At 50.7% G+C, this 26,348-nt stretch overlaps 2 protein-coding genes and 1 long non-coding RNA gene across 5 annotated transcripts in view; 2 read left to right on the top strand and 1 right to left on the bottom strand.

Moving 5' to 3' along the window:
- MYO15A (myosin XVA) overlaps window positions 1-2,106 on the top strand; it is a 43,184-nt gene extending 41,078 nt beyond the window's left edge. For both annotated transcript variants that reach the window (XM_069984231.1, XM_069984232.1), the window contains 2 exons: window positions 402-542; window positions 1,868-2,106. In XM_069984231.1, the coding sequence (XP_069840332.1) occupies window positions 402-542; window positions 1,868-1,969 (243 nt within the window). In that variant the 3' untranslated portion in view covers window positions 1,970-2,106. The remainder of the gene's footprint in view (window positions 1-401; window positions 543-1,867) is intronic.
- On the bottom strand, window positions 111-14,710 carry LOC138801426 (uncharacterized). Of its 2 annotated transcripts, none has more exons than XR_011364618.1 (3): window positions 13,512-14,710; window positions 958-1,218; window positions 111-657 (listed from the first exon to the last, which is right to left on the bottom strand). It is a non-coding gene; the product is annotated as an uncharacterized lncRNA (long non-coding RNA). The 2 variants fall into 2 exon arrangements; XR_011364617.1 differs by having other exon boundaries at window positions 113-657; window positions 14,180-14,704.
- ALKBH5 (alkB homolog 5, RNA demethylase) lies at window positions 13,976-25,341 on the top strand. Its single transcript, XM_069984233.1, has 4 exons — window positions 13,976-14,844; window positions 22,433-22,513; window positions 23,513-23,653; window positions 24,471-25,341. The coding sequence occupies exons 1-4, from the start codon at window positions 14,156-14,158 to the stop codon at window positions 24,655-24,657; spliced, it is 1,098 nt and encodes a 365-aa protein (XP_069840334.1). The 5' UTR covers window positions 13,976-14,155; the 3' UTR covers window positions 24,658-25,341.
- Window positions 25,342-26,348: the final 1,007 nt, after the last annotated feature.

Below are 26,348 nucleotides of genomic sequence, written 5' to 3'. Positions count from 1 at the left end.
GGATTTCTGAGCTGGATCGTGACACCACAGGACCAAGAGCTACAGGAGAATGGCGGGGGCACAGGGACAGGTAAGTATGACTTCTTTATTACTAAAGCCACGGACGTATCAAACAAGTATGAGTGATTATAATACAGAGCCCTGATACACTGTACCAAACCCACCACCTGCGTAAGCTGGACCCAATCATAATGTGTTCTCAGCCTCTCTTGAAAATGGTTAAGATCTAGAATACAAAGTATATGGAAAAAAACTGCAGTAGGTTTCATTTATGGATGTATGTATAAGATTTCTTCACATATAGTAATATTTTGGGTCGGTACACTGCGGTGGTCTGGGGGTTCATGTATCGCCACGTGGCGCCTGCTCTTCATTGTTTCACCTTCATCAATGTCTTCCAGGAGCTGATGGTGACGTTCCCACTGAAGGATATCCAGAGCACTAGGACCCAGCGTCCTGCGCCAGGATTCAGCTACCCTTATGTTGATGTCATGCTGGGAGATATGATGTCACAGCGGGTAACACAGCTGCAGCTGGAGCAGGTAAAGCAGCGGCTCCCTGTTATACACTGTGTGATATAGCGCCACCAGGTGCTATGGCTGTCAGCCTCAGGCTATACATGGGATATACTCCAGTCACTGACAGCAAGCAGAGATACTGAAAATGGAAAGGAATTGAAAAGTATATTAGGAACTTGTAGAACATGTACACCAGGGGGAGGGAAGCTTGACTCTCCAGCTGTTGGAAAAGTACAGCTCCCATCATGCCTGGACAGCCAAAGCTTTAGATGTCCAGACATGATGGGAGTTGTAGTTTTTCAACAGCTGGAGGGCCAAGCTTCCCTCCTCCTGGTGTACAGGATATCCTCCTGTTAGCTGTACCATGTGACCAGCGTCCATACAGGCAGGGTGACTGGTAATATACAGTATATATTGGCTTCTTTACTATCTCTATAACCTGTTCTGTCTCTGGACTCTTTCATGTCACTTCTGTCCTCTGCTGCCCCCTGGATCCTGAGCCTCGGTAGCGGTGGGTATGTGCTGTGTTTCCACCTTTAATTATCAAACTCATTAAGTCGAATCATTAGTTGTAGATTTGCAGTCAGGTGTGGGTGGCACCGGATCATATACCATACAGGAGGCCATATACCTTCAATAGCTGTCAGCAGCCACTCTTCCTGACTTCCTTCAGTCTGGCATGTATTCTTAAAGGGAAACTCTAAAAGGCAAAAAAAAAAAAATTATTTCAAATCAACAAATCAGAAAGTTATATAGATTTGTAACTACTTCTATTTAAATATCTCCAGTCTTCCAGTACTTATCAGCTGCTGTATGTCCTGCAGGAAGTTGTGTATTCTCTCCAGTCTGACACTGTGCTCTCTGCTGCCACTTCTGTTCATGTCAGGAACTGTCCAGAGCCGGAGAGGTTTTCTATGGGGATTTGCTGCTGCTCTGGACAGTTCCTGACATGAACAGAGGTGGCAGCAGAGAGCACTGTGTCAGACTTGAAAGAATGCACCACTTCTTGCAGGGCATACAGCAGCTGAGATTTTTTAAATAGAAGTAAATTAGGTAGTGACAGGGTTAACTTTCTGCAATATACCATACCCCCCCTTTCCAACCTGGGGCTCTCTGTTACAAAACTACAACTTCCATCATTCAGCATCTCCAACAATCAAAGTTCCTCTCTTACCCTATGTCTCTATAACAGTTCCCCCTATCTGTGCTCCTGCAGCTGCTGCTAAACTACAACTCCCATCATGCTATAGTTTTTGTGACCCCTGCACACATCGGTCCTCTCCATCTACACTCACTATCCCCACTCCCACCTGTAGGGGGCTTCTTCTAACCTCATCTTCTCCTTGCAGGGTCTGGAGCTATGCCGGGTGGTCGCAGTTCACATGGAGAACCTTCTTCTAAGTCGTGATAAGCGGCTGACGCTCCCGCCCAGTGAGATCACGCTGCTCTGATCGCCGCCATGATGGTTGGACTTAACCATTTCACTCTGCACTTTAGAATTGGGCATTTTATGATGTGAATGGGGTCCCATTGTGCTGCGCATTGGTGCTAGAGAGGATCACAGCACACGGGGGAGATTTATCAAACATGGTGTAAAGTGAAACTGGCTCAGTCGCCCCTAGCAACCAATCAGATTCCATCCTCACATTTCATTCCTCATAGACTTTTGGAAAATGAAAGGTGGAATCTGATTGGTTGCTAGGGGCAACTGAGCCAGTTTTACTTTACACCATGTTTGATAAATCTCCCCATAGTCTATAACAGGGATGGGGAACCTGAGACCCTCCAGCCGGTGCAAAACTATTCCCATCATGTCTGGTCACCCTTTGGTTTTCTAGGCATGATGGGAATTGTAGTTTTGCACCGCCACTGGCCTAGAGGCATCCCCCATGGCTGCTACATGGCCTAGGTATTGGGGATCCCAGGTCTGGTTCCATCGTACCCCATGGATGGTGTGAACCTTTGCAGCTTCCCCATAGGTAACACCATGTCAGGGTAGGCTAGAGCTAATCGCATTGCCTCACTGTCATATCACATCTAGTGAATGTTAAAGGGGCACTCCATAAAAAAATGTCTTTTAAATCAACTGATGTCAGAAAGTTATATTGATTTGTAATTTACTTCTATTTAAAAATCTCCAGTCTTCCAGTACTTATCAGCTGCTGTACATCCTGCAGGAAACGGTGTATTCTTTCAAGTCTGACACAGTGCTCTCTGCTGCCACCTCTGTCCGTGTCAGGAACTGTCCAGAGCAGCAGAGGTTTTCTATGGGGATTTGCTGCTGCTCTGGACAGTGCCTGACATGGACAGAGGTGGCAGCAGAGAGCACTGTGTCAGACTGGAGAGAATACACCACTTCCTGCAGGATGTACAGCAGCTGACAAGTCCTGGAAGACTGGAGATTTTTAAAGAGAAGTAAATTACAAATCTATATAATTTTTTGAAACCAGTTGTTTTGAAAAAGAAAAGAAAAGACTTTCCACCCTTTAATGTGCTCACGTTGTCACCCAGAACATGATGGACAATCCATCAAATCCAGATTCATTGGATTGATCCCATATGGCTGTGCAGCCCACCCATGCTACTGGGTAGCCCTAGCCTGACTGTATAAAACTAAACAGGATTTCACTTCAAGGGGTTATCTGGGATGAGAACTATATATGAGTCTGAGTTCATTGAAAAACAGCACCCCCATCTGTCCCCAGGTTGTGTGTGGTATTACAACTCCACTTCATTCACTTCAATAGACCTGAGTAGCACACTCCCTGTACCCAAACTGAGGACATGAGAAGAGGCAGACATGTTTGTCTTATCTGGGATAACCCTTTTGTGCTGACCACAATCCCCTCATTTAGATGTGATCACTGGCGCCCCCTAGTCTTTGTTCTAGTAAGTTATATAAGGTATGACTGATGGGGGATCCAGTCTTCTTTCTTCTGGATCAACACAGGACAAATCTACAAGGCATGGAAGAATCCACTGTGTGTATTGAATCCATTTTTGTAACAAATTCAGATTTATATAAAATAATGTCACCTGCAGAGACTGCGGCGGGGTCTGACACAACACAATGGTCTATTATAGGACTGTCCCTGTAAATGACAGGTGTCAAACCTCCCGCCTTCCAGCTCTTGCAAAACTACAAATCCCATCATGCCTGGACATCTGTTAAGGCAGGGATGGAGAACCATTGGCCCTCCAGCTGTTGCAAAACTACTACAGTCTTCCAGTACTCATCAGTTGCTGTATGTCCTGCAGGAAGTGGTGTATTCTTTCCAGTGCTCTTTGCTGTCACCTCTTTTCATGTCAAGAACAGTCCAGAGCAGGAGCAAATCCCCATAGAAAACCTCTCCTGCTCTCCAGACTAGAAAGAATACATCACTTCCTGCATGACATACAGCAGCTAATAAGTACTGGAAAACGTCATATTTTTTAACAGAAGTAAATAAAAAAATCTCTGGCACCAGTTAATTTAAAAGAAAACTTTTTTTTTGTGAATTACCCCTTTTAGGCTTTAACAGCTGGAGGGCTGCAGGTTTTCCGCCACCTCTTCAAATGAACGCCCGTAGCCCTCTCTCCTGTTTTATAGTCCGTTTTGTTAAACTTTTTGTTGGTTTTATAGCTCCTGTATTTTATGTGCAATTGACGTTCAATTTTGTATTTTTTTTTTCACTCTGTTGTAATTTTTTTTGTCTCACATTCATGAATTATTAAATATTTTACCAAAACTTTAGATTTTTGTCTTATTTTTCCTTGAAATACAGGAGGTTCCTGTACAGACATTGTGGGCTGTAGGTGTACAGTAACAATGGTGCTGAGGTGAGTGTAACATAGCAGGCCCCACGGAGCTAACTAAACCCTGCCCAGCCATGCCCTGCTTGGGAACTTTTTGTTTCTATTCAAAGGCACCAAACATGACCTAGCACAGCTGCAGTTTGTTACAATGTATCACAACAGGCTGATGCCGGAGGTGCCCTAGGCAGGTAAGCCAGGCAGCCATGATGACGTCTCCAACCCATGACTCGTATCTGCAGAATCTGGCTGACAGACATCTTAGGTTCTGCACTTTTTCCAACTTAATTTTCCAACCCAAAATGCCCCAGATGGTAATAATGCCCCTCTTGGTGGGTAGGTGCCCTTTTAGGATACTGGCAATCACTTTACTTTGGTCTGTGAGGCATGAGAATGGGAATGTATGGGGAAAATTTCCTAACTGGGCCTCAGATTGTTTCCTTTGCTGCAAGCACGCCTCCAGACTCATGATTGACAGCCCCTACAGTGACCTTAACTGTCAATCATCAGGCAGGAGGCGTGCTTGCAGCACGGGGGAGAGATGACTCCCCACTAAATCCAGATACTTCATTTACAGACATCACAGATCTAGGAACATACTGCTCTATGGAGTATGTACTGTGGAAATGTAGAATATTACCGCCATCTAGTGCTGCATGTTTGTAGAATGAGGAGAGATCTTTTATTGTGTTTCTGATTAATTCTAATGTCACCAGTTATATCTCCTCAAGATGCTATAGGGCTGCGCATATATATACTGCCTATACAGTGGTACAGGGCTGTGCACATATATACTGCTTATACAGTGGTACAGGGCTGTGCATATATATATATATATATATATATATATATATATATATATACACATACATACATACATATACACTGCATATACAGTGGTACATGTGCAACGTTCCCACAGCTGAGCGGGTTACTAGATGAGCCCTGGCACACTGTACCAAGCCCTGCAGCTGTGTGCACATCACATGACCAGGGAAGGTTTATACCCTCTGGTGGCAAACAAAGAAGGCTCCTATTCTATGACAGCAGGTACAGATGTGGTGGACATCCCCGGTGTGAGGGTGGTACGGCCCATCACTTGCTAGACGCCAGTTCTATGGTGGTTGGCCAAGATATAGCCGTGCCCGGTGATGTTATGTCATGACGCCAGTACCAGTTGGGCACACAGGTATGGTGGAACACCTGCTTTTATTTTAAGGGAATGGCTATACCTTGTTTCCCTGTGGTCACTGACCTGCCGGGTTGTTGTGGGGTCCCTTGGGTACTTATCACGGTGGTCTGGAGTGGAGTAGTGACCCTCCCGGACTATTGATACTGCCACCCACAGAAAGGGGAGATGACCCAAGGAGTGTGTGTGAGCTGTGTCGGTGCTTGACGATTGTTTGGGACATCTGGAAAACAGCTTATTCGGAGAAGACGAGGTGAGCGCTACCACCAGTCTTGTCTCATGCCAACTGTAACCGGCATCCTGAAACCATTCATGTGTGGGGTTGCTTCTCAGCCAAGGGAATTGGCTCACAGCCATGAATAAAGAATGGTACCAGAATGTCCTCCAGGAGCAACTTCTCCCAACCGTCCGAGAGCAGTTTGGCGATCAACAATGCCTTTTCCAGCATGATGGAGCCCCTTGCCATAAAGCAAAGGTGATAACTAAATGGTTCAGGGAACAAAACATAGAGATGTTGGGTCCATGGCCTGGAAACTCCCCAGATCTTAATCCCAATTAGAACTTGTGGTCAATCATCAAGAGACGGGTGGACAAACAAAAACCAACAAATTCTGACAAAATGCAAGCATTGATGGCTCAACAAAAACAGCTCAGCTGAGCTGCTTCAGGGACAGCATAGGGTCCTTTTCAGTGTCATGGTGACCTGAGGCTGCACCTGGGACACTGCACACACTTCTGACACTGCTGCAGCAGGAGTAGCTGTTGCAGCGGTTCTCTCTGGTACTGGTGGAGCTCTGGAATCAGTGGTAGTAGTCACAACAATCTGTTCTTCCATAGCTTTCCGTCTATGGTAAGGTTCCCAGGTTTTGTACCCAGTCCTGTGATGGGGTGGGCTTAAACGGCTCTTGAATGTAATGCCGGGGTCTGGTGACAGCTCTGCCCCATCTTTCACGCTCAAACGTGTAAGGAGTGTAATCAATGATCTCTCGTTCCTTCAGGTTGTGTCTGGTCGCAGGTATGTAGGACCTCTTGATTGCTCTACGACTTACACGGACATGCTCACCCGTATAGGAGTCCTGGATGACCCCGAATCCTCTCTCCTTATCGAAGGAAATGACCGTGGCTATCCGCCTCTCTAAGGGTTTCTCACCTGGGCGCAGCTGGTCTAGTTGTCTGATGAATTCAAGCTCCAGCTCTGCTGTGGATACCCGCTGGGTAGCCGTGCCACTTGACTGTGGTGGAGTGGTCACCGGCAGGACTGTCTTGTTCTATGCATCATCCCGCTCTGTCGCCAGATAACAGCAGGGTGGCTGTTTAGCCGGGACAATGACTCTGAGAATGTCCAGGATAGGGATGGTCCGAAGCTGCCGAGGTTCGGGTTCGTACGAACCCGAACCCTCGGTAATGATTCAAGCTGTCTGCCCGCTCCGTGGAGAGGGTGGATACAGCGGGAGGACCGCCTGGAAAACTGGGATACAGCCATAGCCATAGGCTGTATCCCAGTTTTCCAGGTGTTCCTCCCGCTGGATCCGCCCGCTCCATGGAGCGGGCAGACAGCGGGAATCTGCTGCCGAGCGTTCGGGTTCATACGAACCCGAACCTCGGCAGCTTCGGACCATCCCTAGTCCAGGAGCTGCGCGGCCCTGCTTCTGCGGACTCTCTGCGGCAGCAGAGGCGGTCCTGCCTCGGAAGGATTGTGGCCTAGCGGCTCTGTGGCAGTGCCGGACCAGTGATGGCAGGGACTGGGGCTGCAGCGTCTACCTGCTTGCTTGCAGCTGCCGCTGAGCAGCGGGCCAGCGCTCCCACAATCTCTGAAATTGCATTAGTTGCAGCATCTATGACTTGTTACTCTCCGCTCGCCATCTTGAAGCAACTGAGGGGGGAACCATCACTTTCGGCAAAGTGCAGGGGACGTACATGGGCGTTGGTCTTCTCCATCATGGCTGTGCTGGAAGTACAGACAAGGAGGTGTCTCACCATCAGGGGTCCTCCTGAAAACGATGCTGTACTCTTGCGTTCCGTCAGGGGGCGGTGTTGAAACTTTGGAGCGTTTTTGCTGGACTCTTACCGCGCTTTAGTGTAGTTTTCCCGCGTTCTGGTTGGCGGCCTTTCCAGAGTTAGTAAACACAAGATATAGTCCTGAAACAATAAAGATGGCTCTCACACTTTTACATGCACTGTCGGGGCAATAGTGGTTTTGGCGGTTAACACTTTGTAACTAGCTTTAGAATTAAGGAGTACACAGTTCTTGAGAATTCTTTAGGAAAGCGGTTATAGGCAACAACGAGGTCTGTATCCTGTTCGTGACGCCAATTCTGTGGTGGATACCCCCGATGTGAGGGTGGTACGGACGGTCATTTGCCAGATGGTTAGGTGTGACGCCAGTTCTATGGTGGGTTATCCAAGATATAGCCGTGCCCAGTGATGTTATGTCGTTACGCCAGTGCCGGTTGGGCACACAGGTATGGTGGCACACCTTTTATTTTAAGGGGCCAGCTATACTTTGTTCCCCTGTGGTCAGTGACCTGCCAGGTTGTTGTGGGGTCCCTTGAATTCCAGAGTAAAATAGTGACCCACCCGGACTATTGGCACTGCCACCCACAGAAAGGGGAGATAACCCAAGGACTGTGTCGGTCCTTGACGAGGAATCACAGAGTTTCTTAAGCATAAATAAAATCGTATTTACTCTGAAGATACTTGAGATAGGCCGTAGATAATACAGCTTTGCCTTGATACAATACTCTACACTTGATAAGACACTTAATACTTTAGGATCCAGTCCTGGAAAAGACCCTACACTTCCTCTACCCATGTGACTTCCTTCCTACAGCCCCTGTAAGGTGTGCTTTGAGTGGGTGAGGAGTGCGTATGTAAAAAGTAAACAGAGAGATGATAGGTGAGAAGAACAAAGAACTCTCATTGGCGTACAGATCCATGTGACACACAAACAATAACTCCTTAAGTACTACAGCTGTGCAATAACCGAGTATACATACTTGCAATGACAACATCTTGTGGCGAAACTCTGGTACTACTAGCAACACCCTTGGTGGGACACCACACAGACCTTGAAAATTGGCACAGAAAATATGTTGGTAAATTAATATAAAGACCAACCGCACGTAGTCCTGCCCCTACAAGCTCCAGTCCAGTCCCCGGATCTTCTTGCTTTTGAGTTCAGAATTCGGGTGCAGAACCAATCACTGGCCTGGACAGGACGGCGCTGCGGCTAGAGACCGGCTGACTTGGCAGTGTCCTCCTCCTGACCGGGAAGATCTGAGCAGCATGAGATCAGGGCCAGGTAAGTACTGTACGTTCTTTTTTCCTACTTAAAAAGGTGTTTGGCACAATATTAATATTTAGCCTTGGGCTGGAATACCCCTTTAAGAGAGAGGTAAGAGAAGTGGCCAAACTAAAATCAGGCCCAACCCCTCTCACTAAGCCCCACCCTCTTGTCCTGTAAGTCCTGTCAGTGGCGCAAAATACAATTATATAAAGCAGTTGTGGTTGTTCCGGCCCCAGTAGAGGGGGAACCTGAAGAGTCACCAGAGAGAGAAGAAAGATCTCCCAGATGTGAATCTAAGGGGGAAAAAAAAATCCTGCCAAAAAATCCTGGCTGACCCACACAAGTGATCGGATATCTAGGGGATTCTAGGGGAAACGCCGGCAATCTGCACCATACAGGCGGCCTTCTTCATGCGGATATCTGTCCTCCAATATCAGACCACAGCATATTACAGACCCAAGTATTAGACCCCCAGCATATTACACACCCCAGGATAATACCCACAACATAATATACACCCCAGCATATTACACACCCCAGTATAAGACCCCCAGCATATTACAGACCCCAGTATAAGACCCCAGCATATTACAGACCCCAATATTAGACGTCCAGCATATTACAGAGCCAAGTATTAGACCCCCCAGCATATTACACACCCCAGGATAAGACCCACGACATATTATACACCCCAGCATATTACACACCTCAGTATAAGACACCCAGCATATTATATACCCCAGTATAATACACCCCAGCATATTACACACCTCAGTATAAGACACCCAGTATATTATAGACCCCAGTATAATACCCCCAGCATATTATAGACCCCAGTATAAGAGCCCCAGCATATTACACACCCCAGTATAAGACCCCCAGCATATTACGCACCCCAGTATAAGACCCCAGCATATTACACACCCCGGTATTAGACCCCCAGCATATTACACACCCCAAGATAATATCCCCAGCATGATATACACCTCAGCATATTACACACCCCAGTATAAGACCCCCAGCATATTACACACCCCAGTATAAGACCCCTAGCATATTACAGAACCCAGTATCGGGCCCCCAGCATATTACAGACCCCTGTAACAGACCCCCAGCATATGACAGAGCACAGTATCAGACCCCCAGTATAATATAGACCCCAGTATCAGATCCCCAGTATATTACAGACCCCAATATAAGACCCCCAGGATATTATAGACCCCAGTATTAGGCCTCCAGCATATTATAGAGCTCAGTATCAGACCCCCAGCATATTATACACCCCAGTGTAAGACCCCAGTATATTACAGACCCCAGTAAAAGGCCCCCAGCATAATTTAGACTCCAGTATCAGACCCCCAGCATATTATATACCCCAGTATAACACCCCAACATATTACAGACCCCTGTATAAGACCCCCAGCATATTACACACCCCAGTATAAGACCCCCAGCATATTATAGACCCCAGCACAGGGCCCGTACAAGGTATTTTAGGGCCCTTGGCAGATAATGTAAATGGTGATAGTTAACAACAACCATTTTTCTATAGACCTAAAAGTAAGATCTGTTATATGAGTCCATGATTTTCTATTCTTGTGAGTACAGTAACATCCAAGAACATGGAGTCTGGTCGGACGCAGACAAGTCAGGAAAACGTGGGTTCACTTGTGCTCAGCCATGCAGCCATAATGACACATGCACGTTCATGCTGGTTTAACCCTGTATTGCCTGAGGCGTGCAAGAGAATGACAAAGGGCCGACACTGTGCGGGCGCTGAACCTGTCACTGTGGATCGGGAGGAGGGTTGTGTCGGCCTAATCAAAGTGGCAGAGCAGTGAGGAGAAAGAGAGAGGTTCAAAGCAGGACAAGGGGTGCGCGGTGCTGCCAGATGTGCGACTGTGCGGCCGTCACTATACACAGCCACACAGCTCAGCACCAGATCAGCAATGCACAGAGTTACTGCAGGAAACAGATCAAATCTAGGTTTTATTTACCAAGCAAATAAAAAGGTTACATGAGGTCCCAAATCTATTACATACAGCTACGGCCAGACACTATGGGGGCACTCTCCTGCTCACACCATCTATGGGGGCACTCTCCTGCTCACACCATCTATGGGGGCACTCTCCTGCTCACACCATCTATGGGGGCACTCTCCTGCTGACACTATGGGGGCACTCTCCTGCTCACACCATCTATGGGGGCACTCTCCTGCTCACACCATCTATAGGGGCACTCTCCTGCTGACACCATCTATCAAGGCACTCTCCTGCTCACACCATCTATGGGGGCACTCTCCTGCTCACACCATCTATAGGGGCACTCTCCTGCTCACACCATCTATGGGGGCACTCTCCTGATAACACCATCTATGGGGGCACTCTCCTGCTCACACCATCTATGGGGGCACTCTCCTGCTCACACCATCTATGGGGGCACTCTCCTGCTCACACCATCTATGGGGGCACTCTCCTGCTCACACCATCTATGGGGGCACTCTCCTGCTCACACCATCTATCAAGGCACTCTCCTGCTCACACCATCTATGGGGGCACTCTCCTGCTCACACCATCTATGGGGGCACTCTCCTGCTCACACCATCTATGGTGGCACTCTCCTGCTCACACCATCTATGGGGGCACTCTCCTGCTCACACCATCTATGGGGGCACTCTCCTGCTCACACCATCTATGGGGGCACTCTCCTGCTAACACTATCTATGGGGGCACTCTCCTGCTCACACCATCTATGGGGGCACTCTCCTGCTGACACTATGGGGGCACTCTCCTGCTGACACCATCTATGGGGGCACTCTCCTGCTCACACCATCTATCAAGGCACTCTCCTGCTGACACTATGGGGGCACTCTCCTGCTGACACCATCTATGTGGGCACTCTCCTGCTGACACCATCTATGGGGGCACTCTCCTGCTGACACTATGGGGGCACTCTCCTGCTGACATCATCTATGGGGGCACTCTCCTGCTGACACTATGGGGGCACTCTCCTGCTAACACCATCTATGGGGGCACTCTCCTGCTGACACCATCTATGGGGGCACTCTCCTGCTCACACCATCTATGGGGGCACTCTCCTGCTCACACCATCTATGGGGGCACTCTCCTGCTCACACCATCTATGGGGGCACTCTCCTGCTCACACCATCTATGGGGGCACTCTCCTGCTCACACCATCTATGGGGGCACTCTCCTGCTCACACCATCTATGGGGGCACTCTCCTGCTCACACCATCTATGGGGGCACTCTCCTGCTAACACCATCTATGGGGGCACTCTCCTGCTGACACCATCTATCGAGGCACTCTCCTGCTCACACCATCTATGGGGGCACTCTCCTGCTCACACCATTTATGGGGGCACTCTCCTGCTGACACCATCTATCAAGGCACTCTCCCCCTCACACCATCTATGGGGGCACTCTCCTGCTAACACCATCTATGGGGGCACTCTCCTGCTGACACCATCTATCAAGGCACTCTCCTGATGACACCATCTATGGGGGCACTCTCCTGATGACACCGTCTATGGGGGCACTCTCCTGATGACACTATGGGGGCACTCTCCTGCTGACACTATGGGGGCACTCTCCTGCTGACACTCTCTAGCTTGTGGGGTTGCATGATTTCCCCTTTTCAATCACAGACCAAATTAGGTATAAGCTTTCCTTCTCTTTTTTTACATCCAGTGGTACTATAGGCTTACTGGTTGCAGTCACCTCCTCAGTACACGTTATGGTTCCAGCACGCAGATGATCATGTGACTGCTTTTTCATCACTTTCATTACTTCATCACCGTTTCCCAATGTCTGCGGTTAGAGTATCCATATTTCTGTAGAGTTACACTTTATCCGTATTTCTGCAGAGTTACACTTTATCCGTATTTCTGTAGAGTTACACTTTATACACATTTCTGTAGAGTTATACTTTATACATATTTCTGTAGTTACACTTTATACACATTTCTGTAGAGTTATACTTTATACATATTTCTGTAGAGTTACACTTTATCCGTATTTCTGTAGAGTTACACTTTATCCATATTTCGGTAGAGTTACACTTTATCCGTATTTCTGTAGAGTTACACATTATCCATATTTCTGTAGTTACACTTTATCTATATTTCTGTAGAGTTACACTTTATACACATTTCTGTAGAGTTACACTTTATCCATATTTCTGTAGTTACACTTTATACACATTTCTGTAGAGTTACACTTTATCCATATTTCTGCAGTTACACTTTATCCATATTTCTGCAGAGTTACACTTTATACACATTTCTGTAGTTACACTTTATCCATATTTCTGTAGTTACACTTTATCCATATTTCTGCAGAGTTACACTTTATCCATATTTCTGCAGAGTTACACTTTACCTTTCATCATACTTTGTGATCACAATGTCTCTCCTCAATAACCATGATGCTGTGCGCAGAGTTCCTGTTGCCAACCAGCAGCCATCTTGGTACACCACCACCCTATCTACAGCAGCCATCTTGGTACACCACCACCCTATCTACAGCAGCCATCTTGGTACACCACCACCCTATCTACAGCAGCCATGTGTACTCCACGTCTACCACACTATGCCACCAAAACAAAAGCTTCCCTTGGCGCCTGATCGCAAAGCAGCATTTTCTAGTTCTACAGATCCCATAGTCAAGCTGTAAAAATAATGTTATAGAGATGAGTATAACAAACCACCTTATATTTCCCTTCTCCTGTTCGTCTGCGTATAATTTTGTGCTGCAATAATATGACAGGCATATGTACAGACAGCCCTGGGATCATCTGAAGCCGGCTTGGGTCCTTAGAAAATCAACTTGTCAATCAGGCGCCATCTTGGTACGCTGAAAAGCTGCTCGCCAAGCGCCATGTTTGTACTCCAGGCCCTGGAAAACGTTACTCTAGTCACGTCGACACTAAAGCGCAGCACCAAAACATAAGGTGCCCGGAGCGCCTGCTGAAAAAGAAACGTTTCTCCAGGATACAATTATCAAAGGAGCAATAAAACGAACGACATATTAAAACCGATGAAGGTTCACTGTGTCGCCTGTTTATTCGGCGCGAGCACAGAGACCGTTTAATGTCAGTAAACGGACAGGCAGTACCCTCGACAGCCCCGCGTCCTTGGGTCTTTCAGTCAATTGGAGCGTCACAGAATTGCCCCGCCTACTAGAGTGATTGGCAGGTGTGTTAGCGAATCGTAACGAGGATCCCCTCAGACCGGGCCTGTCACAGCGGCGCAGCCGAGCCGCCGTCCGGTTGTGCTGAGGAGGCGGTGGATGGAAGCGGCCGCCTGACTGACTGAACCCTCGGCCATGCCCGTCTCCAGCCCCGGGTGAGCCATGTCCGCCAGCGGTTACACCGACCTGCGTGAGAAGCTGCAGTCGTTGTCCCGGGATCCTGTCCAGCCGCCTCCCGCGTCCTCCGGGATGATGAAAAAACGGAAGCAGCCGGCGTCCGACACCGAAGAGGAGGGAGCGCTGTCCGAGCCGGAGGAGGAGGAGGCCCGCAAGGTGCGCTCGGGGATCCGCCAGGTGCGGCTCTTCTCCACGGAGGAGTGCTCCCGCATCGAGGCCAAGATAGACGAGGTGGTGTCCCGGGCCGAGAAGGGGCTGTACCGGGAGCACACGGTGGACCGGGCGCCCCTCCGCAACAAGTACTTCTTCGGCGAAGGCTACACGTACGGGGCGCAGCTGCAGAAGCGGGGCCCGGGCCAGGAGCGGCTCTACCCGAAGGGCGAGGTGGACGAGATCCCGGGCTGGGTGCACGAGCTGGTGATCCGCCGCCTGGTGGAGGCGCGCGTCATCCCGGACGGCTTCGTCAACAGCGCGGTCATCAACGACTACCAGCCCGGCGGCTGCATCGTCTCCCACGTGGACCCCATCCACATCTTCGAGCGGCCGATCGTCTCCGTCTCCTTCTTCAGCGACTCCGCGCTCTGCTTCGGCTGCAAGTTCCAGTTCAAGCCCATCCGGGTGTCCGAGCCCGTGCTCTTCCTGCCGGTCCGCCGGGGCAGCGTCACCGTGCTCAGGTACCGGGCGTGATGGGGGCTGTAGTCCTGCCCCAGGGATGGGGGGGACCGGGCATGATGGGAGCTGTAGTCCTGCTCCAGGGGATGGGGGGGACCGGGCATGATGGGAGCTGTAGTCCTGCTCCAGGGGATGGGGGACCGGGCATGATGGGGGTTGTAGTCCTGCCCCAGGGATGGGGGACCGGGCGTGATGGGGGCTCTAGTCCTGCTCCAGGGGATGGGGGGGGGGGGGGCGGGCATGATGGGAGCTGTAGTCCTGCCCCAGGGGATGGGGGACCGGGCATGATGGGAGCTGTAGTCCTGCTCCAGGGGATGGGGGGACCGGGCATGATGGGAGCTGTAGTCCTGCTCCAGGGGATGGGGGACCGGGCATGATGGGAGCTGTAGTCCTGCTCCAGGGGATGGGGGACCGGGCATGATGGGGGTTGTAGTCCTGCCCCAGGGATGGGGGACCGGGCGTGATGGGGGCTCTAGTCCTGCTCCAGGGATGGGGGGCCGGGCATGATGGGGGCTGTAGTCCTGCCCCAGGGATGGGGGGACCGGGCGTGATGAGGGCTGTAGTCCTGCCCCAGGGGATGGGGGACCGGGCATGATGGGAGCTGTAGTCCTGCTCCAGGGGATGGGGGGACCGGGCATGATGGGAGCTGTAGTCCTGCTCCAGGGGATGGGGGACCGGGCATGATGGGAGCTGTAGTCCTGCTCCAGGGGATGGGGGCCCGGGCATGATGGGGGTTGTAGTCCTGCCCCAGGGATGGGGGACCGGGCGTGATGGGGTCTCTAGTCCTGCTCCAGGGATGGGGGGCCGGGCATGATGGGGGCTGTAGTCCTGCCCCAGGGATGGGGGACCGGGCGTGATGGGGGCTGTAGTCCTGATCCAGGGATGGGGGGACCGGGCATGATGGGAGCTGTAGTCCTGCCCCAGGGGATGGGGGTTGTAGTCCTGCTCCAGGGATGGGGGGACCGGGCATGATGGGAGCTGTAGTCCTGCTCCAGGGGATGGGGGACCGGGCATGATGGGGCTGTAGTCCTGCTCCAGGGATGGGGGGGACCAGGCATGATGGGAGCTGTAGTCCTGCTCCAGGGGATGGGGGACCGGGCATGATGGGGGCTGTAGTCCTGCTCCAGGGGATGGGGGACCGGGCATGATGGGGGCTGTAGTCCTGCTCCAAAGGTGGGGGACCGGGCATGATGGGAGCTGTAGTCCTGCTCCAGGGATGGGGGGGACCGGGCATGATGGGAGCTGTAGTCCTGCTCCAGGGATGGGGGGGACCGGGCATGATGGGAGCTGTAGTCCTGCTCCAGGGATGGGGGGGGACCGGGCATGAGGGGAGCTGTAGTCCTGCTCCAGGGATGGGGGGGGGACCGGGCATGATGGGAGCTGTAGTCCTGCTCCAGGGATGGGGGGGGACCGGGCATGATGGGAGCTGTAGTCCTGCTCCAGGGATGGGGGGGGACCGGGCATGATGGGAGCTGTAGTCCTGCTCCAGGGATGGGGGGGGGACCGGGCATGATGGGAGCTGTAGTCCTGCTCCAGGGATGGGGGGGGACCGGGCATGATGGGAGCTGTAGTCCTGCTCCAGGGGATGGGGGACCGGGCATGATGGGGGCTGTAGTCCTGCTCCAGAGGTGGGGGACCGGGCATGATGGGAGCTGTAGTCCTGCCCTAGGGATGGGGGGGGACCGGGCATGATGGGAGCTGTAGTCCTGCTCCAGGGATGGGGGACCGGGCATGATGGGAGCTGTAGTCCTGCTCCAGGGATGGGGGGGGACCGGGCATGATGGGAGCTGTAGTCCTGCTCCAGGGATGGGGGGGGGACCGGGCATGATGGGAGCTGTAGTCCTGCTCCAGGGATGGGGGGGGGACCGGGCATGATGGGAGCTGTAGTCCTGCTCCAGGGATGGGGGGGGACCGGGCATGATGGGAGCTGTAGTCCTGCTCCAGGGATGGGGGGGGACCGGGCATGATGGGAGCTGTAGTCCTGCTCCAGGGATGGGGGGGGACCGGGCATGATGGGAGCTGTAGTCCTGCTCCAGGGATGGGGGGGGACCGGGCATGATGGGAGCTGTAGTCCTGCTCCAGGGATGGGGGGGGGACCGGGCATGATGGGAGCTGTAGTCCTGCTCCAGGGATGGGGGGGGACCGGGCATGATGGGAGCTGTAGTCCTGCTCCAGGGATGGGGGGGGACCGGGCATGATGGGAGCTGTAGTCCTGCTCCAGGGATGGGGGGGGACCGGGCATGATGGGAGCTGTAGTCCTGCTCCAGGGATGGGGGGGGACCGGGCATGATGGGAGCTGTAGTCCTGCTCCAGGGATGGGGGGGGACCGGGCATGATGGGAGCTGTAGTCCTGCTCCAGGGATGGGGGGGGACCGGGCATGATGGGAGCTGTAGTCCTGCTCCAGGGATGGGGGACCGGGCATGATGGGGGCTGTAGTTCTGCTCCTCACTGTAGTCCCTTCCTCCTCCCCTGACTGGCTGGGCCTTGTAGTCTATCCCTCCTCCACAGATTGCCTGTCCTTTATAGTCCATCCTCCTATAAAAACACCTGCTCACTAGCTGAGCCTTGTAGTCCATCCTCACTTCACATGTACACACACTGTCTGGGTCTTGTAGTCCTTCCCCCTCCCCAGACTGCCTGAACCTTGTAGACCATCCATCCTTCCCTGCACACTCCCCCTGGCTGGCTGGGCCTTGTGGTCCGTGCCCTCCTCCTCCTCCTCCTCCTCCTCCTTTCCCCCGGCTGGCTGGGCCTTGTGGTCCGTGCCCTCCTCCTCCTCCTCCTCCTCCTTTCCCCCGGCTGGCTGGGCCTTGTGGTCCGTGCCCTCCTCCTCCTCCTCCTCCTCCTTTCCCCCGGCTGGCTGGGCCTTGTGGTCCGTGCCCTCCTCCTCCTCCTCCTCCTCCTCCTTTCCCCCGGCTGGCTGGGCCTTGTGGTCCGTGCCCTCCTCCTCCTCCTCCTCCTCCTCCTTTCCCCCGGCTGGCTGGGCCTTGTGGTCCGTGCCCTCCTCCTCCTCCTCCTCCTCCTCCTCCTTTCCCCCGGCTGGCTGGGCCTTGTGGTCCGTGCCCCCCTCCTCCTCCTCCTCCTTTCCCCCGGCTGGCTGGGCCTTGTGGTCCGTGCCCTCCTCCTCCTCCTCCTCCTCCTTTCCCCCGGCTGGCTGGGCCTTGTGGTCCGTGCCCTCCTCCTCCTCCTCCTCCTTTCCCCCGGCTGGCTGGGCCTTGTGGTCCGTGCCCTCCTCCTCCTCCTCCTCCTCCTCCTTTCCCCCGGCTGGCTGGGCCTTGTGGTCCGTGCCCTCCTCCTCCTCCTCCTCCTCCTTTCCCCCGGCTGGCTGATGAGTATAATTATAATCTTTCTGTGCATTACATAGCAGTAGGTTGATGCAGCCGTGCACATAACTGGTTCTGAGCATTGACCTGGCGCAGGATCAGTGACATCAGGCAGTCGGTGACTCCCCTTTCTTGGGATATTCTGGTCACTTCCTATTGGCCAGAAACTCCAAACATGGCTGCCGTATTGTTAGATAACACCTGACGTCAGTTGGATAATACCATGGATCATTGTTATATTTTGCCTTAGGAACAATCATCTTGGCTGCAATCCTCCTCCCTCTGCTTCCTTGTCCCTGCAGTCTTTTCTCTGGAGTACCCCTTTAAAAAAAGGAATGTGTGGGACCACAAGTACCAGCCATGACAACAGAGGCCAGTCCGGGCCCTACGGGTCACACACATTAATTTCTTAAAAGGGTATTCCAGCAGGGGGGAAAAATCCTTGAAATCAAATGGTGTCAGAGATTCTTCATTTACTTATAAAAAAAAAAAAATCAGCAGTCCTCAAGTACTTATCAGCTGCTGTATGCCATGCAGGAAGTGGTGTATTCTTTCCAGTCTGGAGAGCAGGAGAGGTTTTTCTATGGGGACTTGCTGGCTCTGGATAGTCCCTGACATGGACAGAGGTGGCAGCAGAGAGCACTGTGTCAGACTGGAAAGAATACACCATTTCCTGCAGGACATACAGCAGCTAAGTAGTACTGGAATACTAGAGAGATATAGATATATATATATATATATATTTTTTTTTTTTATTAGAAGTCTATTACAAATCTCTAGACCGTTCTGACGCCAGATGATTTGAAAGAAAACCTTATGCTGGAGTACCCCTTTACAGATGCAAGATTTGTTCTATTCCCCTGTGTGTCCCTTAGGCCGCGTTCACACATCAGTATTATAATGAGGGAGCGGTGATTGCGGACAGTATATGCGTAGTCTGGATATGCGTAACAGGATGGAGGTCCCCGGCTGCCAGACACATCTGACGCTACTGATCTCACAGACGAATACAGGTTTGGCTATGGTGTAATCCAGCGTGACTGATCTATACTTCCTCTGACATCAGAGCTGTAATCAGATAGCTGGGGAACCACAATCCCCAGCATGCCTGGATGGTGTCAGATCAGCTGCAGAGATGAGATACAGTTCAGTGTACCCAACCTCTGGCGCTGCAGCTGTTGCCAAACTACAACTCTCAGCATGCCCTGACAGCCTTTAGTTGTAGTTTGGCAGCAGCTACAGGTTGGGGAGCGCTTGTCTAGTCAGGGCTGGAGCATGCTGGGAGTTGTACTCCTGCCCTAGTGAATGACTGACTGGTTAGTGACGCCTGTCAGTTGATACAACAGAATGTCTTGTCATGGTCCGTGTGATTCTAGAAGTCTCTGGCGGTCACAGGGCAGCCAAGTGTCTTCTTGGCCCTATATCCCTAGTGTGTGGGGGCAGGGCAGACACCATGATGAGTCTCCCAGGTGCCGGGGCTGAGACGCTGCCAAGTGCTTATTCCCAGCTTGCCGTGAAGGCAGCGGCATTGGTGTTTCCCCTGAAGAGGCGGCAGGTGTGTGCAGCCGCCTCCGCGACAAGGGCGACCGCCGTAACCCGACAGGTGGCAGCTACCGAATAACCTTATTAGCAGGAGGGCACAGCCATGAGCCTGTAATCCCAGATTACATCCCTCCTCACTGTACCAGAACCGGACTCGCCACTTCAGATTGAAAGGGGGGGGGGTCCTTCCCACAGTCGCTCTATTATTCCTGCTTTGCATTGTGGGTCTGAGTTATATCTCCTGCCACATCCAGGTGCTGCCAGCCTGGTGTTGGGTTACATATAGAGGCAGGGGAGGGTTTGTGATGGCTGGCATGGTCACACTATAGGGCAGGGGACCTGTGGCCCTCCAGCTGTTGCAAAACTACAATTACCAACATGCCTGGAGGGTGGCAGCTTTCCCATACATAAACCAGCTTCATGGGTCACATGCCCCCAGTCTCGTATACCAGATCTGCAGGGTTCCCAATGACATGTTTCATAGACTAATAGATGGTTTTAAGTGATTGTGGCAGGATGCCATGGCGGAGACGTGTGGTGCCCACCTACAAATCCCCCCCCCCCCCCCAATATTTATTCAAGATGTATAAAGAAACCAAAGCAAAGACAAGAAAAATATCATGAGCCTTAGTGAACCACTGACATATAGTTAGCAGGTGCACATAGCTACACATTATAGCCCGCTCAAACATTAGGGATGGCATAGCGGGTATAAACAGTAGGATACACTGACATAGAGGTAACCACTGAAATAAGTCTCACAAAAGATGGCTAATGGTGCGTTTACACAGAGATTGTTCCTGGCTTTGGCTTCTAAGGTCTGTTAGATAAATCTGTCTGTGTAAACGCACCATTACACTACGGATTCTATGTGGACATAGTGATAAGTGGCAGAGGGCATTAGAATGTGCACATAACTGCAGAAGGCCAATGAGAAAAGTGGAGCCTGTGAGCAAGTGTAGGTAACAAGCAGGTTATAATCCCTTTAAGCAGGCAATGAGTATAAACTGCTTGTTACCTACACTTGCTCACAGGCTCTACTTTTCTCATTGGCCTTCTGCGGTTATGTCACTAGGTTTATTTTGCCTTAAATGAAGGCAGCATAAACTAGTGACAGAAAAGCTGAATAGATCGGTGTATTACTTACATCAGTCTGTTGAGCCGTTCTCCTAATATGCAGGAGAATAGGATTCTTGCCACACCCCTCCCCTGCCTTTCAGCTGCTGATTGACAGGTGACTGCCTATACACGGCATTGGTAGATAACTGCCAATCAGCAGCTGGTGGGTGGAGTTTTCTGCTTCTCATGAATATTGAGGACTACTGAGCTCATGCACATAATGGAGAGGACTATAAATGGTGTCCCGGTTGCTGAGTCCAAAGCTTTTCTTTGGGGCAATCTGTAACTTTGTTCACCCTGAGCCTCCTGGTTCACAAGTGAACACTGACAGGCACATACACTGGGTAACTACTCCACGTGTGAGGGTAACATGGGGCTGTGATGGCCTCTATTAGTCGCGGTCCTTCACGTGATTCATCGGGGGTCAGACCCCTTTTATGACATAGGTGGATGGATTCTCCGCTGATGGTTACTGGCTCAGCATCTGTTTATCCCTCCGATGTCCGTCACCCCAGGGGGCCCCACGCTGCACCGGTTTCCAGTTCGGGGTAGCTCCACTTACTCGTCCTGTGTCCGTAATAGGAAAGTTCGAGGCGTGAAATTGGATCTGCAGCCTGGGTGTCGGGGAGCGGGATAGGGATCTGCGCTGTTCCCTGGCAGCGTGTGCTGTGTGTATGGGGCGGCACAGTGATAGGATTGTACGACAGGTCCCCTATATGTATATACTGCCCCGGCCAGTAATGCTGTGTGTATGGGGCGGCACAGTGATAGGATTGTATGACTGGTCCCCTATATGTATATACTGCCCCGGCCAGTAATGCTGTGTGTCTGGGGCGGCACAGTGATAGGATTGTACGACAGGTCCCCTATATGTATATACTGCCCCGGCCAGTAATGCTGTGTGTATGGGGCAGCACAGTGATAGGATTGTATGACGGGTCCCCTATATGTATATACTGCCCCGGCCAGTAATGCTGTGTGTATGGGGCGGCACAGTGATAGGTTACCCGTCATACAATCCTATGTGTATACTGCCCCGGCCAGTAATGCTGTGTGTATGGGGCGGCACAGTGATAGGATTGTACGACAGGTCCCCTATATGTATATACTGCCCCGGCCAGTAATGCTGTGTGTATGGGGCGGCACAGTGATAGGATTGTACGACAGGTCCCCTATATGTATATACTGCCCCGGCCAGTAATGCTGTGTGTATGGGGCGGCACAGTGATAGGATTGTATGACGGGTCCCCTATATGTATATACTGCCTCGGCCAGTAATGCTGTGTGTATGGGGCGGCACAGTGATAGGATTGTATGACGGGTCCCCTATATCTGTATACTGCCCCGGCCAGTAATGCTGTGTGTATGGGGCGGCACAGTGATAGGTTACCCGTCATACAATCCTATGTGTATACTGCCCGGACAGTTATGGATGTGTCATCACTTCATCTTATGTTCAGAATTCATCATCTGCTCTTATGTTTCTTGTTTGAATAGAAGCCATTGTTCTGTTATTGGCTGTGACTGGTGGGAGGTGTCCCCATGTGATTGATATTGTGGTCTTGTCCTGCCGCAGCTCTGACTCTCCATGTCTTTCTCTTGCAGTGGGTATGCGGCCGACGAGATCACGCACTGCATCCGACCACAGGACATCAAGGAGCGGCGCGCCGTCGTCATACTGAGGAAGTGAGTAGTGACATCTCTGCAGACGTTTGATACAGTCTCGGCACGACCAGATTTCCATTAGTATTGAGTTATCTGAGTGTTTCCCTGTGTGGATTGGCCCAGCATGCCGCGTGCATTGTGAGGCACGTAGGGGATCACATAGCAACAGCTGGAGAGCCACAGGTCGGGGAGCACTACTATACGTAGGGAAGTATCGAGGCCTAATGTCACTCCAGATGACGACCGTGTCATAGATTACCTATAAATATTATTTTCCCAGTAAACTTAAAAAAAAAAACCTCACATGACCAATCAGTAGCTGGGAGAAGCCCACATGCTGTGCCTTCACTCCTGGCTCGGTGTCACGTGACCTAATCACACTTCCAATGCCAGTCTAAGGGGCCTATTAGACAATGTGATTTATTTTAAATAATTAATGATCGCAAACGAGATTGATTTCAGGTTAACGATAAACATTGACCATATTGCACAGAACCATAGTTGTAAGTTGCGATCATTACTACAATCACGTACTCCCATCTGATCCCAGCAAATGAAGGAACGATGTGGAATTAGGGCCCTATTCCACCGGACGATAATAGTTCAGATTATCGTTAAATCGTTGAAATCTAAACTATAAATCGTTTGTTTGAAAAGCAGTTAACGACTAACAACCGAACAAGAAATCGCTGATCGGTCAGCAAGACCTGGACCTATTTTTATCGTTGCTCGTTCGCAAATCGTTCGCATTGAATAAGACATTGGTTGTTACACTGAATCATTAGTGAGCAACTACAGCGAGCAATTAACAATGATTTTGGTGTCTGCACCAAAGGAACAATTTCTCATAGGTTGCTTAATCGTTGCCGGCATTTACACTAAATGATTATTTGAATTCGACAATAATTTTCACGATAATGGGGTCCATAAAGGGGTCTGTCAGGCCCGGAGCTGGGGAGGAGTGTGCAGCGGCTGATCGGTTAGAGGCAAAGACCTTCATTTTTATGTGTCCTGTTACAGAACTAGGACAGAAGCTCCACGTCTGGAAACCAAGTCCCTGAGTAGCGGCTATCACCCCGAGAGGTTATCTGGAAGTAACCGACAACATATCCTGAAACCAAAGCGGTCCCACCGCAAGGCAGACCCCGACGCAGCCCACCGGTAAGTGACAATCTATAACGCAGCACCTATAGAAGTCTATGGAGACTGACTGCTCTTCTATAGGACATTTTATGTGAAACCTGTTACTCTCCATTGGATACTGCAGGGGAAAGCGCTGTTACTAGAGGAGAATATGGTACTATGTGAGAATCATATATACTGTTTCCATACCTCACTCCTGTAGCGTAGAGTCTGTGGGCCCATAGACAGCAACAGGTCCCTATTTCATGCAGAAACTGCATTGGGACACAGTCCATTTATATATGTCCAAAGCAAAAGACTTTCACATTAGCATTACAGATGTCAGTTCTGACCATTAGCCTCACATTTGGGCCAGGACTTGCGGCCTATCACCCCTCCCCCTTCCCTGTATCCATCCCCTCCTTGGTTGAACTTGATGGACATGTGTCTTTTTTCAACCGTATTAACTATGTAACTAGTGTTAAAAGGGACCCTGTCACCATCTATTCGGTTGCCACCATGTTATAGACCAGGAGGGGCTGAGCAGATTGATATATAACTTTATGGGAAAAGATGTAGTATAACTGGTCATATTTTACATAAAATCCCTGATCATTCTGTGTTAAGGAGTCCAGGGGGCGGTGTCACTCAATGGACCGGACTCTTTAGCTTGGAAACATCAGAGGTTCTTCCAATAAAGACATATATCAACTCTTCCTGCTCTATAACATGAGGCTGATAGCTTAGGTAGCAATTTCATGGTGACTGCTTCCCTTTAACCCAGTTTAGTAGGAAGTAATGTTATGACCTGTTCAGCTGAGCTTGACCCCTCTCCTGCTTCCCCCCCCCCCGACAGGCCTCGCGTTCTCGAAATGGACAAAGAAGAGAACAGAAGGTCAGTGCTTTTACCAAAACCGAGGAGACGAAGCAACTTCAGCTCTGAGAACTATTGGCGGAGGCCTTATGATTATGTGGACAACTATACAGATACGGGAGAGGACGAGGACAGCCCAGTCCGCAAAGTTAAAATGAGGCGACATTGAGATCGCTCTTCCAGGACTCTGGTCCCTGCTCAGTGGATTATGGAACTACATATATATATATAAATTCTTTTGTTTCCTCCTCCACCACCACGGCTGCATTGGATAAGCCCAGCCCTGCCTCTTCTCTAAGTCAATGCAACGTGTCCTGGATCCGGTCTTTGTCGCTGTCCGGCTTGTTTTCCTTTTATATGTATTCGGGTCAGGAGTGTTGACGCCAGCAGTGCTCCCCACGAGGCCGCCCCGGGCCTGGCCTCACCGCTGGCATGGTGGCCAGATAGAGAGGATCCGTGCGTACGCAGACCGCCTACACCCCATGCTCGCGGGCCGGGGGGGACGGTTTGGTTGATGACATTTCAGTCTTTTCTTTAGCACAGTTTTTCCTTTATTTTATATTTTTGTTTCTGTCCGAGAAGGAAGGAGAGTGACAGCGCTGAGCGTCCAGCCGCCGTCCTCCGGGGGGCAGCCAATGCCGCCACGCTAACCTCTCTCCCACTCTTATCATAATAAAATTGTTAGGAATTGTCTTCAATGTTTTTGATGATTACATGTTACAGAGAAATCCAGATGTTTTATTTCTAGCGATATAAGCACTAATATTAATAAAGTATAAAAGCAGATTTCTTTTTATTCTGTACCGCCTCCGGTTGTCTGTAAATTATCCAATTAAATTCTGTTTTGCTGAAATCGCAAAGACCCTGTTTGTGTGACGGGCGGGAGATGGAGGGGCCGAGGATTCAGTATGTACAGTGACCTCAGGTGCCAGCCTGGCTGCGTGTCTGACAGACTGACCACTGGCAGGTCGGATCAGAAGACGCACGGCTGGGTCGGGACTTGGGGTCCTTTATAAAGGTGAGAATCTTTCTCTCTTAAATCAGAAAGTTGTATAGATTTGTAAATTACATCTATTTAAAAATTCTCCAGGCTTCCATTACTTATTAGCTGCTGTATGTCCTGCAGGAAGTGGTATTCTATCCAGTTTGGAGAGCAGGAGATGTTTTCTATGGGGATTTGCTACTGCTCTGGACAGAGGTGGCAGCAGAGAGCGCTTTACACTTTAACTCATCTGGTTGCTATGGGATATGTTGCCTAACAACCACAGTGATTTCAGTTAGGCTGCATTCACACGTCCTGTGTTCTGTCCGTGAAACACGGACCTTGAATGCAAACCCTTTTCTGTTTCCCCGGACGGCATGAGGGAAACTCTTTGAATTGCAGCGGCGCTGTAATGGCAGCCTTTAGGTTTCTAGGCTTTGTCATTTTATAACCAGTCTCCTGTGTGTTGCTAGACTTGGCTTTCATCTGTTTGCATACATCGATGTGCCAGTCACATGTGCTGCATGACCTGCTCCGAACACACCACATTCCCTGAAGGTGCCAGTCACCATCCTGGGAAAGAGTCTGTACACAAGGCCTGCAGCGGTGGCATGACTGTATACCGGGGAGCTGGGCGATCACATCTGAAGGGTTCCTGCCATGCTGTTGTATTGTAACCTGGTGCAGCTCGTCTGTTGCTGCCATCTAGTGCCGGGTCTGAGTACTGTCTGTATGATGTAACAGAGCTCATCCTGGTGCCAGCTGTGGCCTACAATAACCCTGCAGCTCTCCCTGTTAACCTTTTACAATGTGGCTGTGGGGGTATTTATAGTATCCTGCCGGCTCAGTCATTGGCTGCAGAGAATAAGTGCTTCTCT

The sequence above is a fragment of the Dendropsophus ebraccatus genome, chromosome 9, assembly GCF_027789765.1.
Source record: "Dendropsophus ebraccatus isolate aDenEbr1 chromosome 9, aDenEbr1.pat, whole genome shotgun sequence".
In the NCBI taxonomy this organism is placed as follows: Eukaryota; Metazoa; Chordata; class Amphibia; order Anura; family Hylidae; genus Dendropsophus; species Dendropsophus ebraccatus.
This window is presented reverse-complemented; position numbering and strand designations above follow the sequence as displayed.